General features: G+C 35.3%; 1 protein-coding gene and 1 pseudogene across 1 annotated transcript in view; one reads left to right on the top strand and one right to left on the bottom strand.

Moving 5' to 3' along the window:
* HOMER1 (homer scaffold protein 1) overlaps positions 1-12040 on the top strand; it is a 114142-nt gene extending 102102 nt beyond the window's left edge. Inside the window, exon 9 of the mRNA XM_039874901.1 lies at positions 8525-12040. Coding sequence (XP_039730835.1) covers positions 8525-8713 — 189 coding nt within the window. The 3' untranslated portion in view covers positions 8714-12040. The remainder of the gene's footprint in view (positions 1-8524) is intronic.
* LOC120612708 (uncharacterized) lies at positions 7610-7728 on the bottom strand (annotated as a pseudogene).
* Positions 12041-24716: the final 12676 nt, after the last annotated feature.

Raw genomic sequence — 24716 nt, 5'->3', positions numbered from 1 at the left:
TGCAGCCCCCCGCCCCTGCCCCAGATACTCTAATATCACTGTTTTATTTTTCTTGTAGCACTTACCACTCACTATATGAAATGATTTTGTTTCTCCATTTTCTTTTTAAACTTTTTATTTTGAAGTCATTCCAGACTTATAAAAAGGTTGCAAGAATAATACAAAGATTTTCATATACCTTTCACTCATATCCCTCAAATGTTAACAAGTTGCCATACATACATATCATTCTGGAACTCTCTGTAAATATACCTACTATTTCTTTCCTGAAATGTTTGAGAATAATTTGCAACTATGATATTCCTTTACCTCTAAATACTTTAAAGAGCATTTTTTTGAAAGTAAGGACATTCTCCTACATAGCCATCAAAATCAATAAATTATTTGTCTAAAGACTTTATTCAAATTCTCATAATTGTCCTAATAATTTCCTTTATAACAAAATTTAAATTTGTTTTTCTGGTCCAGGATTCATCCAGCATTACATTATCCTGTCTACTTATTTTGATGTTCAGATTGTCCTAGATTTGGCCAATGGGAACCCCTTCGATCCAGTGATAGATGTGACTCTATCATTTTTTAAAGAACTAATTCTTGTTTTTAGCACAACTAGATCTTCCAGGCTTATCTTGTATTTTCTTAGCTCCAGCCTTGAAAGTAACTATTTCTCCAAGGAGAAATTTCTTTTAACAAAGACTAGTTTTTAGAAACCAAGATCTGGTCATTAAATGTGCTTTTTGCTATTGAGATATCATTGTGTTTATGCCCTCTTAATAAACAGAGCTAGAAGTACACATGCCACATTATGTCCATTTCAATAGCTATAGAGTGTGTGTGTGTGTGTGTGTGTGTGTGTGTATTTTTAACTGAATCCATGCTCATACCTCCCATTGCAGCCCAGTACTATGGAGTTCATTCTAACCTTCCCCATTTTTATATCTGTAATTCCTTTTCCCAATATTAAGAAACTTAATTCCCACTAACCACAATATATTTACTTAGTCCTAGAAACCACAGAAAGGAATTTCTGAATTGCTAATTCATACCACTGCAAAACAAAAACAAAAAAACTTAGTAACTATAGATGGGTATAATTCTTTTTGTCCTTAGCTTGTGTTCAAAAATTAGTTATATTAGTTCTTCTACTCGCCCTCTTCTGTTGGTTCAGTTATTCATTTGAAATAACAGTTGTGTTCATTTGTGTCATATTATATTCCATTTTTGTTTTTTCTCCATTCTTCCTTTTTTTTGGTATGCATTTACTGAGTATTTAAGTATTAACGTGGTTCTAAAAGTCAAAAGTCAGAAAGATATCTTCAGAACAGTAGTATCCTGTCCACTCCAGTCTACCTCGATTTCAGCCCCATCCTTCCCACCCCATTCCTATCTGCACTCTGTAGGTAACCAGTGAGTTTCTCGTTTACCCTTTTGGTGTTTCTATTTACACAAATACACAGATATATCTGTTGTTGTTGTTTTTTTTATCCCTGCCCTCCTTTTTCTTACACAAATGGTAACATACTCTAGGTTACTCTTTTGTACTTTCCTTTTTTCGCCTAAGATATATCCTGGAAATCACTATCGGTTCAGAGATCTTGTTCATTTTTTATAGCTGCATAGTACTTCATTTGTGTGTGTGATAGTTCATTCAGCCATACCCCTTTGTATGGGTATTTAAGTTGTTTCCAGTATTCTGCAACAGGACTACAACGAGTAATCTTGTGCACAGGTATTTTGTTATTGTTAAAGGTGTATCTTCAGGATAAATTCTTAGAAGCAAGATTTCAAAGTGACAAGGTAAACATGCAGTTCTGTTAAATATTGTCAAATTCCCCTATATAATGGGTTATGTCAGTTCCCCCTCATGTCATAAGTTAGTGCCTGTTTCTCTACAGCCTCACTGATGAAATGTGCTCTCATACTTTTTAACTTTTGGCAATGTGCAATAGATAAAAAACGGTAACTTTAATTTGTGTATCTCATGTTATGAGTGAGATTAAACATCTTTCATTCTTTTACTTTTATTTATATGTGTTTAAAACTATAGATTTTTCTTGGCTCATTGCTTTAAGTGTATGTCATAGATTCTGATATTTAGTGTTTTCATTGTCATTATTTTCTTGAAATTCTGTAATTTTGGTTTTATTTTTCAAGCAAGAGATGTTTAAAATAAAGTATTTTAATTTCCTGGTGGAAGGGCCTTTTTATATTTTTTATTTAGTTAATTTCTAGTTTTATTGCATTGTGATCACAAGGATTTTTTCGCATAATTTCTACTTCACATAATTTACTGCTAGATTTTTTTGAGATCTAATATATGATCAGTTTTTATAAAGCCTCTTTATTGATTCTGTAATTTATGTCTTCTCTATCCTTACCATTTTTTTTCTTCTACTTTTTTTGTCCTATACCGAGAATGGCATATTAAAATCTCTTATAGTGTGTTTTTATCTGTCTCCGTACATCTCCTATAATTTATACTTATTAAAGGTGGCTGCTGTGTTAAACGTAATTATTATATTTTCATTGTGAGTTATGGCTTTTAGCATTAAAAAAGTCTTCCTTTGCCACATTTTCTACCAGTATTACAATCTTTCACTATTTTGAACCCATCCCATTATTTTGGCCTTTCTAATGAATTTCTAGGTGGAAAGAGTTTTTTATTTTATAATTTTATCATAAATTCCTAGTTTATTGCATTGTGATCACAGAGTATTTTTTTGTAATATTTATACTTAATGTATCTTACTGTTACTTGTTTGTGACCTAATTAATATATGATTAGTTTTGTGAATGTTCCTTGTGTGTTGTATACATATATTTGGATAGTGCTTTGTGAGCCAAACTGATATTTTATTCTGCTCTGAAACTCAGTCATATTTGTTGATATGATTTTTGTTTGGTCTCAACTTGTCATTTTATGTAATAATTTCTATATTCTATATTTGAGTTTTTCTTTCATATGATATATTCTTTGTTCTTTTTTATATCTTTTAATACTTAAAATGGTCTTAACTTTGTTGTCGTGGTTACTTTTTAACTTACACCTTTCTTAAAATACTCCTAGTTAACTGTGTTCATATTAACATTTCATTGTTTTGTTATTTGTGATGTTTTCTACTTTAAACTATTACATGTTCAATAATAACGTGCTTATTCTGCTTTTCTCTTTCCCTTTCCTCTTTTTTCCAATTTTTATTTGCATTATTTTCTATCTTGTCAGAATAAGTACATTTTTATACTTTTTAACCATCTACTTTTGTTTTAGTTTTGAAATACATTAAATATATTAAATGGTCACCATCAGTCTTTTTTCTGAAGTTTCCACAGTAATCTGTTGGTTGAATAAAACTTATCCTCTAGTAGATGGTTTCAGAAGAGCTCATGGATTTATATTTTCTTGCATGTTTCAGCTGTTTTTTAAAAATAGACTTAGTACGTGGATGATAGCTAGACATAAAATCGTTGGTTCATAATTTTCTTTCTTTGAGATCCTTAAAAATGCTTCTCCATTATTACCTTGCTTTTGAGAAGTCTGATTCCAGCCTAATTTTTTGGCCTTGGAAATTTTGGGCTCATTCTGTTTGTATGCCCTGAGGATTTTTCCTTTATTTTTAAAGGCTAATAGTTTTATTAAGATATTTCTCAGATTTGATTGTTGAGGGTCAGTTTTCCCAGCTTACATGGTGGGCCCTTTTAATTTGTAGATTCAGATCTTCCTTTTTTCCAGCAAGTTTTCTTGTGTAAAAGTTTTAAATATTATTTCTGTCTTAATGCCGTGTTTTTCTTTTTCAGGAGCTCCAGTGCTATGAAATTGGGTTGTCTTTTCTTGTCTTCTGTTTTAACCACTTTCTCTCTGACCACTTCCCCTACTTTCTTTATCTTGCTTTAATTCCCTTGCATTTTTAAAATAATGATTGAATAAAAATAATTTTTATTCAAATTTATTTTTCCTTGGGCATCTTATAATTCAGTCTTTATTTCTAATATGATTTTGCCCTTTTCTTCTCTTTCTGTCAGAGATTTAATCAGCTCTCCTGTTTTTCAGTTCTTTGGCCCATTTTTGTTTTTAGTGTGTGACTTTTTTTTTTTAATGTTTGAGAACATTTGATTCAGAGTAATGGATTCTATTAGAATTTCTTGTGTTTTTGTAGTTTTTTTTTTTTTTTTTGGTGGGTATTTTCATCCACTGAAAGTGTCTAGAGTATCATTTTCTGTTTTTATCTTATAATAGTTTATGTAGATGAAGATTGCATGCATCTTTGTATTTAGTGGATAGGGTGGCAGTTTGGGGTGGCTTACACATTCTTAATTCAGAAACACCCTCTTCTGGGGGCCAGTGCTGGAGAGGTTGTGTATCTTTAAGTATTTTAATTTTCTTTCGTCTTGGAAGAGTCTAAATTTCTCTGTGTTGCTTCTTTTTCCCTTTTTCATACTATTCCAAAAGGTTCCTTTCTCTTTTTACCCTCTTTTCCTCAGAAGTATTGCCTTTCCAAGATTGCTTCCTCATATCTCGTGTGCCCTGTTAAGTCCCTTTCTTGTAGTCTCCTCTGGTCTACCAAGATTTTTTTATTTGTTTTTCCAGTATTTTGGCGCTTTCAATGGTCTTTCTCTTTCTTGGAGTTCTTAGAGTTCAGTCTTAGGGTTTTCATTCGCCTCTTCTCTCTCCTGTGCATTACCTTCACAACCTGCCTTGCCCTTTGCAAGGGTTAGAGTGAGAGCTTGAGAAATCTCCAGGCTCGAAATTGGTGCTTGTATTTCCTAATTGTAGGTAATTTGAGGTTCATGTTGTTCTCTTCTAGTTATATTGAAGTCATAAAATTTGTGCGGTTTTATTTGTTCTTATTTTTGTTTTACATAGTTTGGGAGATATCAGTGAACACAGTCACCATTATCTTGTCTTCCCAGAAATCTGTTCTGTTTACTTCTTTATTTCCCGTGTCCTCTTTTTACAATGTATTAAAACAGGGACTGTCTTTGTTTATTTACTGCTGTATTTTCAGTGCCTAGTACATAGAAGATGCTCAATAAATAATTATTGAATAACTCTTCTTCAAAATTTGTATGTCTTTTATTCATCTTTCTGTTGAATTAGTAAGACTTGTTTTGACGATTTATATGTCCTGTTATATATAAATGTTAATAATCTAATAGGGCAATACTATATCTTGTAAGAGCTTAAGATGTGAATCAGATATCAGAGATAATTATTCTATAGCTTTGATTTAGATTAAATGATACAGGATCTGGTCCTATTGGTGGCGGTAATAATAATTGTTTAATTTTGCTTAAGTTGTTCTAGTGTCGTAGGTCCCATATCTAACAAATACAGAGCATGATCTTTTGCTTACTAGGATTTATACTTTCAGTTACTGCCTTTTAAAGTACTCAAAATAGAATTAGCAAATTCTGGCCTCCAGTGATTTATCAAGGCTGGACCAGGTTTTGAGTGCCCCAAGCACATACCTGTATATCAGTAAAGGAGAAGGGGAAAATAGTAGGACAAAAATGATAATAAACAAACTAATGAATTAGGAGAGACAATAACAGGCAAGAAGGAGAGGGCTGGAAGATAGAGACAGAAGGTAGAACACTGACAAGTGCCACCATCCAGGGCTCCGATTGCCTCATGTTGGCTGGCCCCTGCGTACTGGGTTATCCTGGGATCATATTCTCAGCCTCAAAATAGACCAGCACTGTCAGCATTGTACTAGATCCCTTTTGTTATCTGCCTAATAAAATTCCTCCAATGAGAGAAATGGCTTAGAGTATGAGACTCCTAGAGAGAAGGACACAGTTTTAATAGCTGAGAGAGTTTGGTGTTCTGCTTGCTTCCATTGAAAATGTTTGGATGTTTTCATTGATTGGCAAAGAGAACAAGAAAGCCTTTTATTTTCAAGGCAGGCTTTAGAGGGCAAACCGGGTGGTGCCTGGCAAAGTGGGTGTTTCCTAGTGAATGACATTTGGTCTATTTTCATAGTTGGAAACATTCTACTCTTAAGCTTATTGTTTAAGCAGCAAGAACACATGCTGTGCTGTCATGAGTGGAATTTTTACATGTGATCCCAGGGTCTCTTTTCTCTCTCAGTGTTTAGAGCCTCCATGAACTTGGCTTCTGAATTTATAAATATTTTATTGATTTCGGATTCTGCTCTCAGTTTACTTATCTTCATCTTGTGGATTATTCAGAGGAATGAGATTAGAAACATACCTTGTGAAAACATCTAACAGTAAACACTTTAAGATTAAATTGGGATTCCTTAAATTCTGTATTTATAAATCAATATAGTTGCTTTATTTCTTTTTTATATTTTCTCAGGCTCTTGCAGCTCATCTGTGGCATCCTTGCTTAAACCTTGCTCTTAATTATTTCTGTCAAAGCACGTGAACATTTATGTTCAGAATCCTAAATAAGTTGTTACTTTTTATATGTATTCAAGCCATTTCCCAGTTATTTTTCTCAAATAAGTTTAATCTTTACAGGTATTATAAGACAAATTTTGGAAAAAGATATCCATAATCCCAAAAACCTGAACCAGTTCCTGTTTGCTTTTTGTACATTAATTCCCAGTTTGTCCTCATGCGTACAAATTTTTGCCGCATTATAGTATTGTTTTTTTCATTTAACATTTACCAAATTGTCTTTCAATAATTAAAAATTAAAACATTTTTCCTCTATCCTCTAGACTTGATAGAATTTTTTTGAGATTTACATTAAAATGATATACTAACATTTGAAACATTTTCTGAGGCTGATTTATATTGTGTTACATCAAAATATTTTCATTTCCCCATATAATTTGTGTATGTGAATGTAATTTGTATCAGTCACTTAATTCCTCTCAGATGTAAAAGTAAGCTTTCCAGAAAAGATATATACACTACTTCCCCCTTATCCTCAATTTTGTTTTATGCGGTTTTAGTTATTTATAGTCAACTGTGATCTGAAAATATTAAATGGAAAGTTCCAGAAATAAACAATGCATAAATTTTAAATTCTATCTCATTCTGAGTAGCATGATGAAATCTTGTGCCATCCTGTTCTGTCCTGTCTGGGGACATAAGTCACCTTTTTGTTCAGTGTATCCACTTAGTATAGGTTACCTGCCCCGTACTCAGTAGCCATCTCAGTTACCAGATTTGGAAAGAGACCGCATTCATAAAACTTTTATTATAGCATATTGTTATAATTGTTCTATTTCATTATTATTGTTGTTACTATTGTACTGTGCCTAATTTATAAATTAAACATTATGGTAGGTATGTATGTACAGGGAAAAACATGGTATGTATAGAGTTTGGTACTATCGCAGTCAGGCATCCTGGGAGTCTTGGAACATGTCCCCTCTCAGATAAGGGGGACTGCTGTAACTTTCAGTTCATTGCTTATCTGAAGAGTTTATTTAAAGTATAACAGCTGGTTTCTGCTGTTTTTCTCAATTTGATATTTTATCAAAACTTACTCTATAGCTCATTATGTCATTTCATTTTTTGTTTTTTTATTTTTTATTTTTATTATTATTATTTTTTTTAGGTGAGGCAACCCTTGGTTGACCTCACAGATTGCAAGGACCTTGTCAGCTTCCAATCCCTTATTTTTTATTTGTTATGCCTACAGCACCTTGTCTTCCTAGGTGGTCTCCCATCCAAGTACTAACCAGGCCCGACCTTGCTTAGCTTCTGAGATCAAACAGGATCAGGCTTTTTCAGGGTGGCATGGCTGTAGTCATTTTATTTTTTAGAATTACTTATTATATCTGTCATGTTTAGAAACATTTTTAGAGCAATGAAAACTTCTAAGTAACCAGAATTCTGTGTTAAAAATTTGTTGTTGCTGTCATGAACATCCTTTTAGTGATTTTTTTGTTTCCTTGATTTCCAGTATGTTGGAATCGTGATTTCCAGTATGTAAGTGTTATAATTCTTAGGTGTATAATTATTATATATCTTCACTACAGTTTTTAGCAGTTGAGCAGTATTCTCTGCCGCATACATTCATTTGCTATTGAGGCAAAACAAAGAATAGTTAAATATTCAGGGGATCCTAAAACCTCATTTTAGAGAGTCATTTTCTTCTTTCAGTCTTTCTTCAGAATTGCCACTAAGTAGAAAAAATTAATTTCCCTCTTTTTCTCTGCTTGCTTTGACCTGTGATTGCTAACAGTTGTGCATTAGGAAAAGTACATGGGCAGAAATAGAACTGAGATATAGATAGTTCTCAAAGTGGGTCTTCAGTTCTCTATCAGTATTTGAGTGCCTAGGGTGTTGCCTGGCACAAAGTAAGCAGTCAGGAAATTTTTGCTGAGTAGATAGATAGATTCATGAACAAGCCAGTCAGTAAAGTCACATGGAATTCTCAGATGGCGAAATCTGAAATCTCCTAAAATTGTGTTAAGCTGAGGTTCAGAAGCTTGTCCTAATGGTCAAATTGCATTAACTACCACAGTGTTAGTAATAATGAAAGTTATACTGTTTAGTAAGTCATGAACTGATATGCATATATGTCACATTTTTGTTTCTAAAGGAAGTAGAAATTCGGAACAAAGACCTGGAGGGACAACTGTCTGACTTAGAGCAACGTCTGGAGAAAAGTCAGAATGAACAAGAAGCTTTTCGCAATAACCTGAAGACACTCTTAGAAATTCTTGATGGAAAAATATTTGAACTAACAGAGTTACGAGATAACTTGGCCAAGCTACTAGAATGCAGCTAAGGAAAGTGAAATTTCAGTGCCAATCGATTAAAAAATACACTGTCTCTCTTCATAGGACTGTTTGGGGCTCTGCTTCAAGATTGCACACAAAAAAATTAAATATCACTCCTCCAGGAGGAGGATCTTTTGAAAATTGGAATTGTATATTTCAATGTAAATTTTAGAATCCAGCTTGTAGCTAGGTTGAGGAAAAAAGAGATGAAACACTTGAACTACAAATTACCTCCATGTATATTATCGGCCATAGTTAACTAGAAAATTATAGACACTTAATGCAATCTTTTTTTCCTGATATTAGCCAATGGGAGAATTCACAATGTCTGGGTCACATCCCCTTTTTGTGTTCAACACAGTGAAAGCTATCTGCTTTCTAAATTAATTTATTTATGATATCTAAAGCTGTGTTCTGTGCAAAAACTTAGTGATGAAAGCCCTGTCTTTTGTTGTAATCTAAATAATTTCTCAGGATATTTTTGCACTGCTGAGAAGCAGTGCCATTACCAGTTAATTCTTGCCAGGAGTGAGAGAGCGCTGCATCTTTGATTGAAACACACTTACTATAACTGGCTGTATAGCGTTCTTCCCTTTTTTTATACTGGAAGATACATCACTCTGGTGACCACTCTGGTACACTCTGGTGTTCTCTAATCTTGTCTGCTGTATAGTTTACTTTTCCATACTGATTCCATGTATTTATGAGAAGATATTGTCTCCCATTTTATTACACATTTTAAAGCCAACTAATGAAGGCAGCTGAGTCCCTCAGAAATTTTTCTTTTTAAATTTCTAATAAATTTGACACAGTACTGAAACACAGCAGCCCGTCACTGACGGTCTGCTCTAGCAATGTTAAGTATATTTACAGAATATGCAGTTACATTTATTTATATATTTTGCAAGAAATCTTTTCTGAACGATCAATGCATTTCAATTTACAGATAATTATGGTTATTGGGGAACTGTTTATTATTGATCACTTTAAGGTGTATAGCTATTTTAAAGGGGATCCATTTCCATCAAACAAACAGCCAATCAGAGGACTATTGGGATTGGGGCCGTGTGCTCTGTCTGGGGCTTCACGTCAACCACATTTCTAGTCAAACCTCACAAGGCAATATTCTGAACTGTTAAATAGGCATTTCAAAACAGGAATTCAATTCAATAGGCTCTTCTCAGTAAACAGGTTTTAATGTTGTTTTGATGTAATTTTAAAAGACTTTTAGCAAAGATGCTTTTCTTTATTTCTTTCTTTGAAGAAGCTATTTTAAAAGTAAGCCAAGTGCTGTCTAGTCTGCTTATGGAGTAGGAATTGCATTAGAGTCCATATATTCTTGCTGTACAATGCCTGTGATTTTGAGGAGGGTTCTTTTTTAAAGTGTATGCTTGAGTGTCTGACTCTATGGAGTCTACAAAATGCACTGACTTTTTGTTTGTACCCCCAAAAGATTGAATTGTTAAGTACAAAATTAAGCTAATTAATCAATTTGTAACCATTTTTTCACTCAAAGCTATTCAACATAGACAGTTTTGTTTTATATATATGTATGTGTATGTATGTAAATACATACATATTAATTTATATTAGAGTGAAAAATAAATGGTTTGTTTCTAAAGTTAGTTTCTAAACTGAGTTTTCAGGTGTCTCTGAAAAGTTTATATCAGACATTTAATCATCATGTATTATATGTGCTAGAACATCACGTAAGTTACCTCCACCTATTTTAGGATACTTTCCTCACCTATGTATTATAGGGAGGATAATTTAGCTACACAAGCTCAGAGCTGAGATAGTTCTCTAATAAATCAGGTAATAAAATTTATTTGATTGATAGAATTTTGAAGTAGATGTGATTTTATCCATCAGTTTCTGAGTAACAAAGAGCACCAGATTTTGATTTAAATAGAGGATTTAACTCTAGGGATCAGGGAATGTAGTTATGAAGAGTTAAAAAAAAAAGTGTAAGCTGTTGAAATGATAAGTGAATTATTTTAATGACGTATGAAAATATTTTTAAATTTTGACATAGTTGTTATTTAATGGGAAAATAACTCATCAAAATGTCTCCACTTGTATTGATATGTGAGACGTGTGTAATTCAATATATACATATGCCCATATGTATATACAGAAAATTATTTTTAATATTTTCCTACTGATATGAAATTTAAAATTGGAAATTTTGTGAGTTTTTTCCTTGTCCAATAGAGCCTAATTTGTTCTTTTTTTTTTTTTAATAGTGATTTCACAATTTCTTGAGGGCTGCACCTTTAAATTCCCAGATTGTCATTAGACGTGTATAGTATATGGGATAAGGTGAACACAAGTGCACATATAAATAAAATCTTATTAAGATTATTTTAAACATTAATTTACAATAGGAGAGTATCTAGAATCATCATCTACAAGTCATAATTAGGTTGTGTGCCTACTGTAGTTTTCTTCATTTCTGTATTATATAAATAAAGTTTGAATATTAAAATTTGATTTTCCCAGAGACAAGTATTATATAATGTATCTATATTTAATTAAAACTGTGGTAATATATTTATCAGAAAATAATGTTGGGGACTGTAGCCTGAACATGTGGACTTGAAGTGACAAACAGAAAAGGAGAGCAGAGATTGATCCCGTTGTATATAAGTTATATGACTATGAATTCTTGTACCAAAAAAAAAAAAAAAAAAAAAAAAAAACTGGAAAGAAAAGAAAAACAAAAATACAATTTTTATTTTGAAATACATTTGTTGTTCTCTGGAGAATGTACTTTATCTTTTTTCCTTCACTCTTTTACAGATAATTTTTTAAAAACATTTAAGTAATGGCAGCATTTACTTAAATCTTACAGGTGCTATTGGATTTTGCATTAGTGTGTTATGTTGTGAAATCCTAACTTTGACATAAAAGGTTTTGTAAGTATTTCCCTGCCTGGAAAATTAGTTTTTGTTTCTCCTTTTCCTCTCTCTCTCTCTTTCTCTCTCTTTCCCTCTCTCTCTCCCTCCCTCCTTCTCTGAGGTCTCTCCCTCCTTCCCTATCCCTCTGTCTTCTCTCTCCGTCTCTCTCTCTAAGTCTGTCTCTCTCTCACTTATTGCAGATTTTAAAAAGTTCGTGAAGTTGCATCTCTGTCCCTATAGAGCAACTCCAGCACCATCATAGATTTAATGTTTTGCTGTCATTGAACTGTTGGGAAGCAAAGGAAAAATTTACACTTTTTTCCCCAAGTGGAATGAAAAAGGAACACTCAAAATTAAACCACTACCACCTTTTAAAACTCATTTCTTTGTTAAAGATTTAAATTTTGTTAAAATTAAATTTATTCTTTAACATGTGCTACAGTCTTCCATGTTTTTATTTAACTCTGGAGTATGCAGCTCAACTGTTCTCTCCTTGCAGACCTGATTTTCTGTCAGTTCTGGAATGGGAGGCAGGACAGAGGAAAAGTTTGTTTGGTGGCAGTGTTGTTGTTTTGTCGTGTTTTGTTTGTTTGTTTTGTTTTTTAAAGAAACCTTTTTCTTTAGTTGATATCAGATGATTTTAACATATTGAAATTCTGTGCTTGAAGTTATAAAATGAATTTTTCAATGAAAGTCTTCAATGCATTTTTATCTTCTGGCTATTTAACATTGTTCTTTTATCATTTATGAAGTAAATTAATTTATAAAACTTAAAGAAAAACTTACAGGTAAGAAGTAGTTGAAAATGGTACATTTAAAAATTTTTCTCAAGTAGGTTATCATATTGCAATATTTGTTGAGAAGATAAAATTTCATGTAAGAGAACATTTTGAAAATTACAAGAAAAGGATCATTTTAGAATGGAAACAGATGCATCATTTGCCACATTCTGAATTGTGAAAGTGTTTCTAATATTCACGTTAAATTGGACCTTAAATTTTATGACAGTTTTGCTCTATGAGAAACTATATGTAGATGTCACACCAATAGAAGCATAATTATTGAATTAAAGAAATTAATGTCTTTCATTTTTTTTGTTTATATACTACCTAGCAAATTAGCTAACAGTTTTATCCAAGAAAAAAAACTCAATCAGCACTCACTGCCTAAGTGATTTCTGCTTAATGCGCTAGAAAGAAAAGAAACATCCTAAGTGATTTTTACCAAAAACAGGTGACCTAGGGAGAGAAATTGCATCTAGACTAGGAAAGGCCACAAGCTCCCAAAAGACTTCTGGTTGATTCTCTGATCTCTTTAAGGACACGTCTGTCCTTTAAAGGACACATCCCAGAAAATACCAGGAGTATATCTGGGTGCAGAGGGTATCTTTTTGTGTAAAAGCAGAGCCAGGAAAAAGAGAAGGAGCATGGTGACCTCGGGTTTTTCTAAGGTACATCAGAATAGCTGGAGACACATAAAATAGTATGTCCTACCTTGCTGCTGCTTTTAACTAAATGAGCTTGGAATTGCCCTGATGAATTTCAAAGGCTTTCATACGATCTTATCATTTGTTGTCAGAATGTATAACCTAATATAAGACATCTAACATTCAGATCTCACCATTCTATGGGATTCTGACCTATTTGTGAGTTATTTTCATATCAGATCTACCCAGGGACAGAAATATTACTCTGCTTTCTCCTAATACCACCAAATTAAAGTGCTAATGGGTACCTAATAAATGCAAAATTAAGCTCATTTCTGTAGCAGAGAAAAATCTTTTGTGTGTATCTTTTCTATCAACTTATTTTGTTATCTGTGTTTTATAACTTATTATATATGCACTTGTATGGTAAGTCATACATATATGACTTGTGTCTGACTTATTTGATCGTTATACCTTAAGTGGAATGACTTTCAGAAAACATGGCTAGAAAGCAGACGTACTTGAAGTGAGTGCTTTCCTGACAACTTCCGTATGAAATGCAACAGAAAGGAATATTTGTTGAATATCTGCTGTATGACAGGCACTGTACTAACTGTTTGACATTTCATTTCTATATATAGGGGCCCTTCCAGGGGTGTTCCTTTGGAAGGGGGATGGGGGAAGGAAGGGAAGAGGCTCAAATGATTGCACCTGCTGTGTTCCCACAGTCATCAGTTTGGTCATCCAGTACACCAGTCAAAAGGTGGAGATCTTGCTTATGTTTCTAGTAAACTTCTTCCCTCTAGCTTGCCTGCCTTGCGTCTCTAGAACATCTCTGTTAGGGCACTTCTTAATTGTCTATTTTATATTCATTCTTCTTTAACTTCTTCCTTCAAGCTTCTTTGGTGATTACAATGCTTGTTGTTATTCAGTCGTAAATTATATTTTGTTTGCAGGTGTCATTTATGCAATGTTTTGGTCTCAATTTTTTTTAACTTACAAGCTTCAGATAATACAAAGAAAGCAGTTTCAAATGCAGAATTCCACTTATAAAATTTAAGTAGCAAACTATTTATAAACTATTTGCCTTGGGAAGGCAAATCATCTCTTAATTTCTCTAGTGAAATAAGTTATAAATCTATAAAACTCGCCCCCTAACACTAAACAGTAGTTCAGCAGTATATGGGTTTTACAATTAGTATCGGGTGAGTTTGTGGTCAATTCTGGTTCCATAGAGGTTAAGGCCTTTCCGGAGGCCATTAAATCAATAAGAATCACACAATATTTGCCCTTTTGTATCTGGTTATTTCATTTAGCATAATGTTTTCAAGGTTTATCCATATTGTGGCATATATTGGATTTTCATTTCAACGCTGAATAATTTTTCGTTGTATGGTTATATCACATTGGATTTATCCATTCATCTGTTGATGGCCACTTGCGGTCATTTTTACCTTTTGGCTATTGTGCATAATTCTACAATGAATATTCATATATGAGTATTTGTTTGAGTCCTTGTTTTAATTTCCACCTAGGAGGAAAATTGCAAGATCATGTGGTAATTCTGTTTAACATTTTGAGGAGCCCAAAAGATTTGGTTTGAGTTGGCTTAATTTAAAAGATTCATAGAGCAAAGTGCCATCTGACTGGGAAGTCAGCAGTCGTGGGGTTAGTGTTTTAAGAGACCTATAAGTGATCCATTGGCTTCTAATCCACGCTTTTTACTCTCCTAAAACATTTATTGAACACGTTATGTCCCAGGACCTATTTCGAAACAGAGACAAGAGAGAGGCTCACAATTTAGTGCAGGACGGTTACTTTACAGTGTGAACGTGCTGTGATAAGGAGAGCACGCGCACGAGCAAACCCAGAGGAGAGAGGAGCAGAGGAGTCGTTCTCAGAAGGCATAGTAGCTGACTGTAAATCTTTACGTAGGAGTAGGTGATGGGGCGAAAGAGAGTGCAGAGAGTGTAATGGAGTAGTCAAAGAGCAAATCAGGAAGGACTCTGCAAGTCATAAGAAAATTTGGGTTTATTCTGAAGGTATCCCAGAGATATTAAGGGCTTTTTTTTTTTTTTGTAAATCATGTATTAAAAAATGTTTCATAAGTCTAGGTAGTTATACAAACCACAATATTTCCTGTTGAGAGGCTACATCGTGGCAGTGGCACTGGGAATGAAGATGATGGAATGGATTCAGAGAATAAAGAGGAGATAGAATCAATAGGACTAATTGGCTAATGTAAATGGCAAGGAAAAAAAGAATAAAAAGAATGCCGGATGATCCCACATCTCTTGAGCTGGACAACCAGGTGAACAATCCCATTTATTTGAGATAGTGAATTCAAGAAGGGGAGGAGCTTAGTTTTGGTGGAGGTGAGGAGGCAAGAAAAAACATGAATAATGAGTTAGTTCTGTTTTGAGTTTAAAACACCTATAAAATGTCCAAGTGGAGATAAAAGTCTAAATGGAGCTTAGGGGAGAAATAAGAGCTGGAGATATTTTCAGCATAGGTAATGGTAATTGATGGCATGAGAAATGGAGGGAATACAGGATGAAAGTGTCACTTTGGGCCAGGTGCAGGACAAGAGCTTGTGAAAGACAGAAGCAATGGCCAAGAGGGATGAGTGGACAACCAAAGAGTAGAGACTCCTGGAAACCTAGAGTGAAGTTTCAGAAAGCTAGATTTTACACAATAATCAATAAATCAACTCATTTCGTGAGGCAATATTTAAATTGTGTTCTCTTGAGATCTTCATTAATGTTTGGTTTTAAAATATTTTAACTTAAACAATTAAAACCAACAACATTGAAATCCAGCAAACACATCAGTACCAGTTTAACTGTTTTTGTGCAGATGCCAGAAGGAGGCCATCTCTGGTACATTGAAGAGCATCTTGGTATTTCAAGGTGAGCTATTAAAGAATGCTACCATTTCTTAGTGTGAATCAGGGCTTTCTTAATACTGTGCAACTGAAACAAAATACAGAGATGGGGTCTACATAAGATAATCACTGCCTTTGTAAACCCAGTCTCAAATGTTTATGAAAATGACTTCATTTTTCTTAGTGACTTGTTGACGAAATTAAATGTTACATACCATTCTTTCTGTTAATATATTGGACTTCCATTTAGCTGTCATTTCTAAAAGGTTGTAGGCATGGAGAGCTACAGACAAAAAGAAATCGACACTCCTAGTAGAACTGGGCTTATAATCTTTCTGTGACTTACCTGCCTCTCCTCCAAGTCAAGTTCTAGAGGCATTAAGTGTATTTATTTTATGTGTCTTTTTAAATATGTTACTTTGATACCGAATTCACCACTAGGACCAGGTGACTTTGTGTGCGCATTGCTATATAGAAAGTGTAGAGAGCTGACATTCTATTATCTTAAGTGGTCCTTACTCTTCTTTTCATATTGATTCATAAACACGCAACTGTATACAAATTACTTCTGGTAGAAATGATCTCAAACAATAACAACAAAATATTCCCTGTATTTGATTTTAGATTGCTGTATAGTATTTGATTTTTATTTCTAGTTTAAGTTAAAATTAGCTTGAATTCTTTGAATGACTTGTTCCACTTGGGCAAATTAGAGCATGTTAGAAATTCCAGCAAGAAAGGAACTACAGGTTTTCAAATTTGGCTCCACGTCCATAAAATTTACAAATCACTTGTGAATTGTCGAATAAACACTAACTTTTAAACCACCTTTGTTCATATTTTTCGATTTAATAATGACTATTCTTGGTTTCCTTTAACAGAGCCTTTAGAGTACATTCTGTGCATTAAAATCCTGTGTTAAATATAATAGCATAAAACATAGGACTTCATACTCCATAGCACATGGCCATCTCACAACAGTTCACTACAATGTCATGACCTACCTGTTACTGTTATTCCCATTTTATAGAATTTATAGAGTCTGAGATTCAGCAAGGTTGATTGGCTAAGAGCCAGAACAAGGATTAGACCACAGGTCCTCTGCCTGTTAATCCTGTGCCCATCCCACTCCATCGTGCCCAGCTAGGAACTGTAGACCTTTTATAAGAAGGCAGGTGCAGGTACAAAAGTTTACAAATTTACAATATTTAACAACCTATCAATGAGAAATATCATTTTTCATTTCACAGAACTGTTATATCTTTGAATATTTATCTCCCCACGTCTCTCCTTTTCCAGAAAAAAAAACCCCTTCATTTTAATTACGCTTGAGGTTCATATGTGATTTTTTTACAAATGTTTTTAATAGTGTAGATAAAGGAAATGTCACCCTTGACCTCTCAGTACCATTCCTAAAATTTCTACTATAATCTATTTAATGTATACCCTTTCAACATTTTTATATGCTTTTATATACAACATATATGTGTTGATATATCTAGTTGTTTTGGAGGCGTACATACATTTTACATGGTATGTCTTGTTCTACAATTTGCTTTATTTTTTTTTAACTTAATCTCTTTGGAAGATCTGTCCAAGTTGGTACCTACCTTACGCTTTTTAACTCCTTAGAATATTCCATTTTATGGATATATCACACTATTTAAGTGTTTGCATATTTTTTCCTTCCTTTATTGTTCTATCCTTTTTCCTGACCTTGAGGCTACTTTGTTAAGTAATAGGGGTATTCAGGATTGATTAGTATCCAGTTACTAAATGTCCCAGTAGTGCTTCTTATAATCCCAATCAGAATGGACTCTAGATGAATAAATTTTCCTGAAAAACTAAAAAAAAAAAAGTTTTAACTGATCTCGATGAAAATATTTCTAAATTATATTGTAAGCAACAACATGCTTTGTATATAGTAGGTGCTCACTAAGTTTGTTGAACAGCTGAACATGCGTACTGCCTTGGAAAAAGAGGATGCCCAATGTAAATTTTAGCCATGTTTAGTGACTTGGTCCACCAACTGTTGTACAGTGCCACCATCTGGGCATGACTAAGGGACCACCAAGGGTATGTAGGACAAACACAAAGTATTGTGCTTTATAACCTTCAAACAGGGGAGGAAAGGGATAGGCTTAAAAAGGAAAGGAGAACTAGGGAGATGCTTGAACTGTGGTATATCCAAACGATGTCTCCCTCTTACACCAGGAGCCTTTTGTCACCTTACCACTAAGATAATAGATAAGTTTGCTTTGAAGATTCAAGTGTTGGGCAGAGAGCGTAGGGGAAAGGATGCATCACAGGAACAAAGAGCTGTACACTCAAATTTAGTCAAGCTCCCTGGCGGACCCGTCAGTGGCTTAGTTTGGGGCACCAGAGCAGATGAGGTGGACAGATTCCAGACTGGGCCCTTGTTTCGTGTCCTGGGCAGTTCTGACTTCCTAAAGGCAATGGAATGCCACTGAAACCTTGGAGGAAGGAAATAATGTGATTGGATTTACATATTAGAGAAAGCAAATCACTGGCCACAGTATCAAGAATGAATTCAAGACTATGTGAGGTAATGGATGTGTTAACTAACTTTATTATAATAATTTTGTAATATATATTTCAGATCAACACGTTATATACCTTAAACTTACACAATGTCATATGTCAATTATATCTCAGTAAAGCTGGTGAGAAATGGATTAAAGAAAGTTCTGCAAGACCAGATTCAGGATTCAGGATGATTTATTTTATTTTTTAATTGTAGCAATCTAGGTAAGAGATGAAAAAACAAAAATTGAAAATGATGCAAAAACAGCTGAACTAACCATTAAAAAAAAAAAACTAAATATGAGAGATGTTCAAAAGGTATGTGATGGGGTGGCATTTTTAGATTTTTAACTTCTGCTGCTTTCCTGGCATTTATTGTCCCTTTCCCTTCCCTTTACCCCCAATTCAGACAACAGCCAAAGAAGAGTTCTGTTCCCTGGTTCTCAGGAATGGGTTGTTTGTTACTGCTGCAATGTGAGAGTCATTTCTCTATTTTTGAATTTCTCCTCTCAAATCAGATTTAAAAAAAACTCTAACAAGAAAGAGGAATTGAAGGGAAATGATAATGAGAGGGTAGCAAGTATCACTAAGAAGCGGCCCTGAGTCCTCCCCCCTCCCTCTAACACACTGACTGGCCTTAGGTCAAGGATAGGTGAGCCCTCAGACAGGATTGACAATTGATAGCAGAAGACACCCATGCCTCAGTTTCCAGGTCTGCCTACAAGAATTTCCCTAGGCCAGGATGATGCCGCCTCCCGAGAAGAAACGGTGACGTGGCGTGTCTAAGCTAAGACAGTCCCCGGCAGGTTTCTTAGGGCCCCAGAGTGGCGCAGGGAAGCATCTGTGAAGTTTCCCTGCCCTATCCTCTCCAGCAAATACAGAAGTAGTTGATAAATGAGCCAGCGAATCAAAACAGAAGGTCACCTGCGTGGATCTGGGACCGAAGACCGGATGAACATCTCAGTGCATGTTGGTGCAGAAAGGCGCCAGTGACCAGGGCCAGAGAGAACCCGGCTGTGTATGCAAATACCAGAATTGATGGAGGAGGAGAGCCCACCACTCCCCCAGACCCCAAGTACTTGGACACTACATGGGACCTAGTTGTAACCCGGGGAGGAGGTGGTAGAAGGAAAACCCTAATTGGATGAGTTTATCTTGAATTAACAAAAACGATGTTTCCGCTGCCAGGTAGAATATATTTTAGAACAAAATTGAGAAAAAGTTATATTCTTTGCACTGCCTAGTTGTGGCCTGCGAAAATGTGCCCACTACCAATAGACCTTGGTAACTGGAGGACTTCTAGGTTTCCAGATTTGGTTTAAATAAAGGTAAGTTTTGTTTGTTGAGTTTGAGGTACTTCTCCAGAAGTCCTATGGGGCTAAAGATTGGAAGAGAAGTGTAGACTGGAGAGAGAAATTCAAAGTTACCAGAAAACAAGCTGTTGGTGAAGCCATGAGCGGATGAAATCAATAGGTGAAGAGGACAGGACCGGAGCCCTAGAAAGCCCTGATACTTAGAGCAGTGTGCAGAGAAAGGTCCAAAATGACTTGGAGAACTAGCAGGTGACAACAGATAATCAAACTGATTACTATCATTTGATTTTATACTAAATCAGTAGGACTCAGACCAAAGATAGTTCAGGGTCACTAACTAAAATTCTTTGTGGCATCTCTTATTGAACAGAAAACTACTCACTTTACAACCAAACTCGAGGCCACATTCTGGTTGCCTGGGGATGCTGGGATTCTAACAGGGCCTAGTTTATATTAACAGTGCAGACTCAGGTATCTTCGTAGTGTTCCTGCAAGGTAGATCGTAGTTCATGTACACAGGGTATTGTCTTCTGCGTTTTTTTAATGGCTACCAGGATTTTATTTCCCCACAGTATTACTCAATTCCTCTTTTAAGAATATATCAAATTAATTTGAGATTAAGACTCAACAAATTTATTCTTTAAAAGGCTTCCACTTATCTACAAACAATGAGAACTCCATAAATCCATCATTCCTCCATAAATCCATCACACCCTGGCTGCTAGGAAGCTAAGACCAGATTTGGGCCTTAATAGCTATAGTGTTCCTCAGATAGGAGTTCTTATAATTCTAGTGTTTATTCCTTCTTCTTGGCTCTTTATTTGTTCCTGCCCCTATTTTTTGATCAGTAGTTTGATCTTGTTATACTGCTCTGATGTTCCTTATATAACTACTACAAATAGTTTGGCAAGGAACAGAATAGCTAATTAAAAAAATAAAGGTTATATCATAATTTTGCAGGTTTTAAAACTATATCATTAAGGTTGATCATTGGCCTATAACTGCTGTCTTCATTAGTTACAAAGTTCATTTCGATGAATAATTCAGAGGAGTTTTTTCCCAATAGTCAATCTATATATCAGCAACAATAGTGAAAATGAAACATTCGATTGCTTGATTATATAGGGCAGTCGTCCCCAACCTTTTTGGCACCAGGGACCAGTGCTCCTATGAGAATCTAATGCCTGGTGATCTGAGGTGGAGCTGAGGCGGTGATGCTGGCGCTGGGGAGCAGCTGCAAAGACAGATGAAGCTTCACTTGCCCGCCACTCAACTGCTGTGCGGCCTTGCTGTGCAGCCCAGTTCCTAACAGGCCACAGACCTCTGGGGCAGGGGACCCCTGATTATAGGGCATTTATGGAAACAAGGTAAGCCCAGTGCAGTTCCTCCTTAGTCTGTTAGTTCTGCTTATATATCATAACCATGTTGGTCAGAAGCGTGGTTACTAATTTCGTAAGTCATTAGTGTCAATTTCTTCTCCAAATCCGATGTCAGAGCTAATAACAAGCTTCTTGGTTTGATTGTTAAATTATCATGAGCAAGAGCTCAACAAAAGTAAACATACGTTCCCCTGTTCTGTGTTGGCTCATAACTTTGGGCATATTTTCATTTGTCACACCTTTTGGACTATCAGATCTTTTTTAGGTGCTAGGATCTACTTTTACCATCACCAGTCAGGAAGATGAAGGCTTCTCTCTCAAGGTAAAGACTAAACTATCGATAGATACTTTGTCAAGACCAAGTATTTCCCCAAGAGTCCTGCCAAAGATTGCACCCTGGGCCGGATACAGCCTCCTTCAGAGTGAGAACCACTCCATGAGATCCTCCTTTACCTCAACTGGTGAACAAATTAATCATTAAGCTACATATGCCAGGTTAGAACGAAGTTACCAATTACCATTGCTTGAACTCTCCCAACTTAGATGTCCCTGAGCCACGTTTATCACAGGGTTTAATGTAGCCTAGGTCCTAAGCTGCCTCCTACTAAATATCAGCTTGGGTCTCAACAAAGAGAAAAGGTCCAAACTCTTTTTGGCTAATAATTTATCAAACCAAGATACCACAAGCCTATAATTCTAGTTTTAATTGATTTCATTCTGTTTGAAAGAATAATAGTTACAAGAGGGGAGAAAGCAAACTTTTAGCATGTGTCAGGCACTTTACAGGTTATGTCTTTAGGTCCTTACGCCAGCCCCAGGAAGGTGATTAGTTGTGCTACTTCACAGGTAAGCACCGGAGACTCTAGGAAACCAGTGGTCACCTGATGCCATATAACTAGCAATGGATGAAATCCATTTGAAACTCAGCTAGCTCCTATTTTTCTCTAAGGCATAATTTTCTTTGCCAACCTCAGCAATGACAGAGAAACAAAAGAAAATGGAAAATAAAAGAAGGAGTTGACTGGTCACTTAAAAGGCTAGAACAAGACAGGAGCCAGGTGGCTGTAGGACAGGGTCTTTGGAAAGATTACTGAATTGTTAACCATAATTCATTCGGTCCTTTCTGTTGCCTGGATTATTGTCTGCCCCCAAGATTGTGCTATAACTTTTGGGGTGAATAAACAGCTAAGAGTCCATGCAGTATTCACATTTCCCATCTTATGCCTTGATTCCTGAGTTGCCTACTTCCTATGTAATGGGAAAACGACATGTAAGAAGTTGGCATGCAATGATTGAACGATGCTCTCAATGCAATTTCCTGCTTGTGCCAGTTTAGGCTAATTCATGTGGACTCAGAGGAACCTCAGGGGGACAGATTTTTAAGGAAGCTAAAAATGCTGGCAGTAATGCCGATAGCACTTAGTACTCCTACTACAGAGCACTTCCTTCTCCCCATCTCTCTGGAAAGAGTTCTCAGGTTGTCAGAGTCGGGATCAAATAAAGAGGAGGAGATCAGCAGTGATAAGATAGTGACATGCCACCATTCGTCCACCTAGAGAAACTTCATGGCCCTTCCCCATACACTTTCTCCAGTAAAGAACCTTCCACTTTGGCGTCATTGAGATCCCCAGATTTCAAAATGAAGATTTTGAATACCCAGACAATTTTTGTTGTGGACTGGGAGCTGTATTCAGAGCCAGAATACTTACAGGTTCCTTAAAAACATGCAGCATGGAACAGCACAAAAAACACAAGAATGCTTTTGAGATTCAACTTAATCTTCAGACTATAAAAACCAGCTACAGTGAAGATGGGGGCTTTGGTTTCCTCTGGAGAGCCTGGGCTTCCTTTGAGAAAACTGACAAATTTGTAAATGTGATCAAGGTAACACTTTTCAAGTGAACTATTTCTTCCTCCATTTGGTTCAAATAGTTTTCAAATTTCATTTCAGTTCTTTTCACTTTCGTGTCAAGAAAAGGTCATACAGAGAAAGACTTGACCAATATATTCTTTTCATATCACAAATTCTCATAGTTTTTTTTTTTTTTTTGAGAAATAAAAGTAATTTTATTTCTTATTGGGTTATGGTTAAGTGCTTTCAAGTGACATGTTTTTTGCCTTTATATATGCATTTTCTAAATCTACCTGATTGCAACACTTAAAATGTTATGCATCCAGTGCCACCTCATCTAAGATTTGCTATTATTGCTAAAGATGATTTAACAAATATCCCTCTAATAATCATGCATAGTATTGACAATGGAGAACAAATAGGAATGTATTTTTTTTATTAGAATTTTGTTAGGCTTATGTTTTAGATTAAGAGATGTGGTCAATTAATGATTTTATTCCATTTTTATTGCAAACAAGAATGAAAACAGGAACAACTATTTCCACACTGGATCCCTCTTGAATGAATTCAAGCCAAGTTCATTACTAGCAGTTGTACATTTGGCAAAGGTGTAAAGTGTCCCCATAAAGGTGCTGACTTGCTCCACCTCCAAAGGGCCCAGCCCTTCGAGTGGGCAGTGCTGGCCTTGGGAGAAGTGGCGGTCTCTGCACAGATCTGTTAAGTCCAAGGGGCTTCTGGGGCTTTGTCAGAAGCTCATGTTAAAAATTATTTTTTTCTACCAGATTCTGGGGAGAGAAGATATGTCATCTAATGTAAATGACTAGACACTTTCTAACTGTGACAGTCCACAAGTATGACGGTATGAAACATCCCAGAGCTGTGCAACTCTTCTTGATGTTTCCTTCCATGAAGAACTCTACACGTTTGTGTTTGTTGTGCAGTGCTCTTCACAGGTGTGACCTGTCACAATCTTAAAATGCCTTGCAACTCTGTTTGTGCCAGGTCCCCTTGTCTCTCCAGGCCCCAATTTCCTCCTCTGCAAATGAGGGAAATGGTTATAACTTGTTCCAAGCTCTTCTTCCATCTCTAGAATATTCAATACATTAAAAGACAGGGTGAAGAATCAATGCCTCTGAAGAAACTCTAAGGTTTCTCTGATCTGAGGGCAAAGATGTGCCTGGCAATCATTTATTATTATCTCAACATTGTGTGAGCTCTCTTTAAATGTACACCTACCATCTGATCCATACATTCTATTCCTAGCTACTCAAAAGAAATAAAAACATGTCCTCACAAAGACCTACACATGAACCTATTCACAAAAGCCCCAAACTGGAAATGAGCCAATGCCCATTAACAGATGAATGAATAAACAATGTAATACATCCATACAATGGAAACTATTTAGCAATAAAAAGGAACAAACTACTGATACATGTAGCAACATGAATGAATTTCATTATGCTGAATGAAAGAAGCCAGACACAAGAGTACATGCTGTATGATTCCATTTATGTAAAATTCTAGAGAATGTAGACTGATCTATTATACTGACAAAAAGCAGGTCAGTGGTTGCCTGTGGACTGTGAAAGGGTACAAGGGAGCTTTTGGTGGTGATGAAAATGTTCTCTATCTTGATTGTAATGATAGCTTCACAGATGTGTGCAACTGTCAACACTCATCAAATTGGACTTTATTTGGGTGTACTTTATG

Source organism: Pteropus medius, unplaced genomic scaffold, assembly GCF_902729225.1.
Source record: "Pteropus medius unplaced genomic scaffold, Ma_sr-lr_union100, whole genome shotgun sequence".
Lineage (NCBI taxonomy): Eukaryota > Metazoa > Chordata > Mammalia > Chiroptera > Pteropodidae > Pteropus > Pteropus medius.
This window is presented reverse-complemented; position numbering and strand designations above follow the sequence as displayed.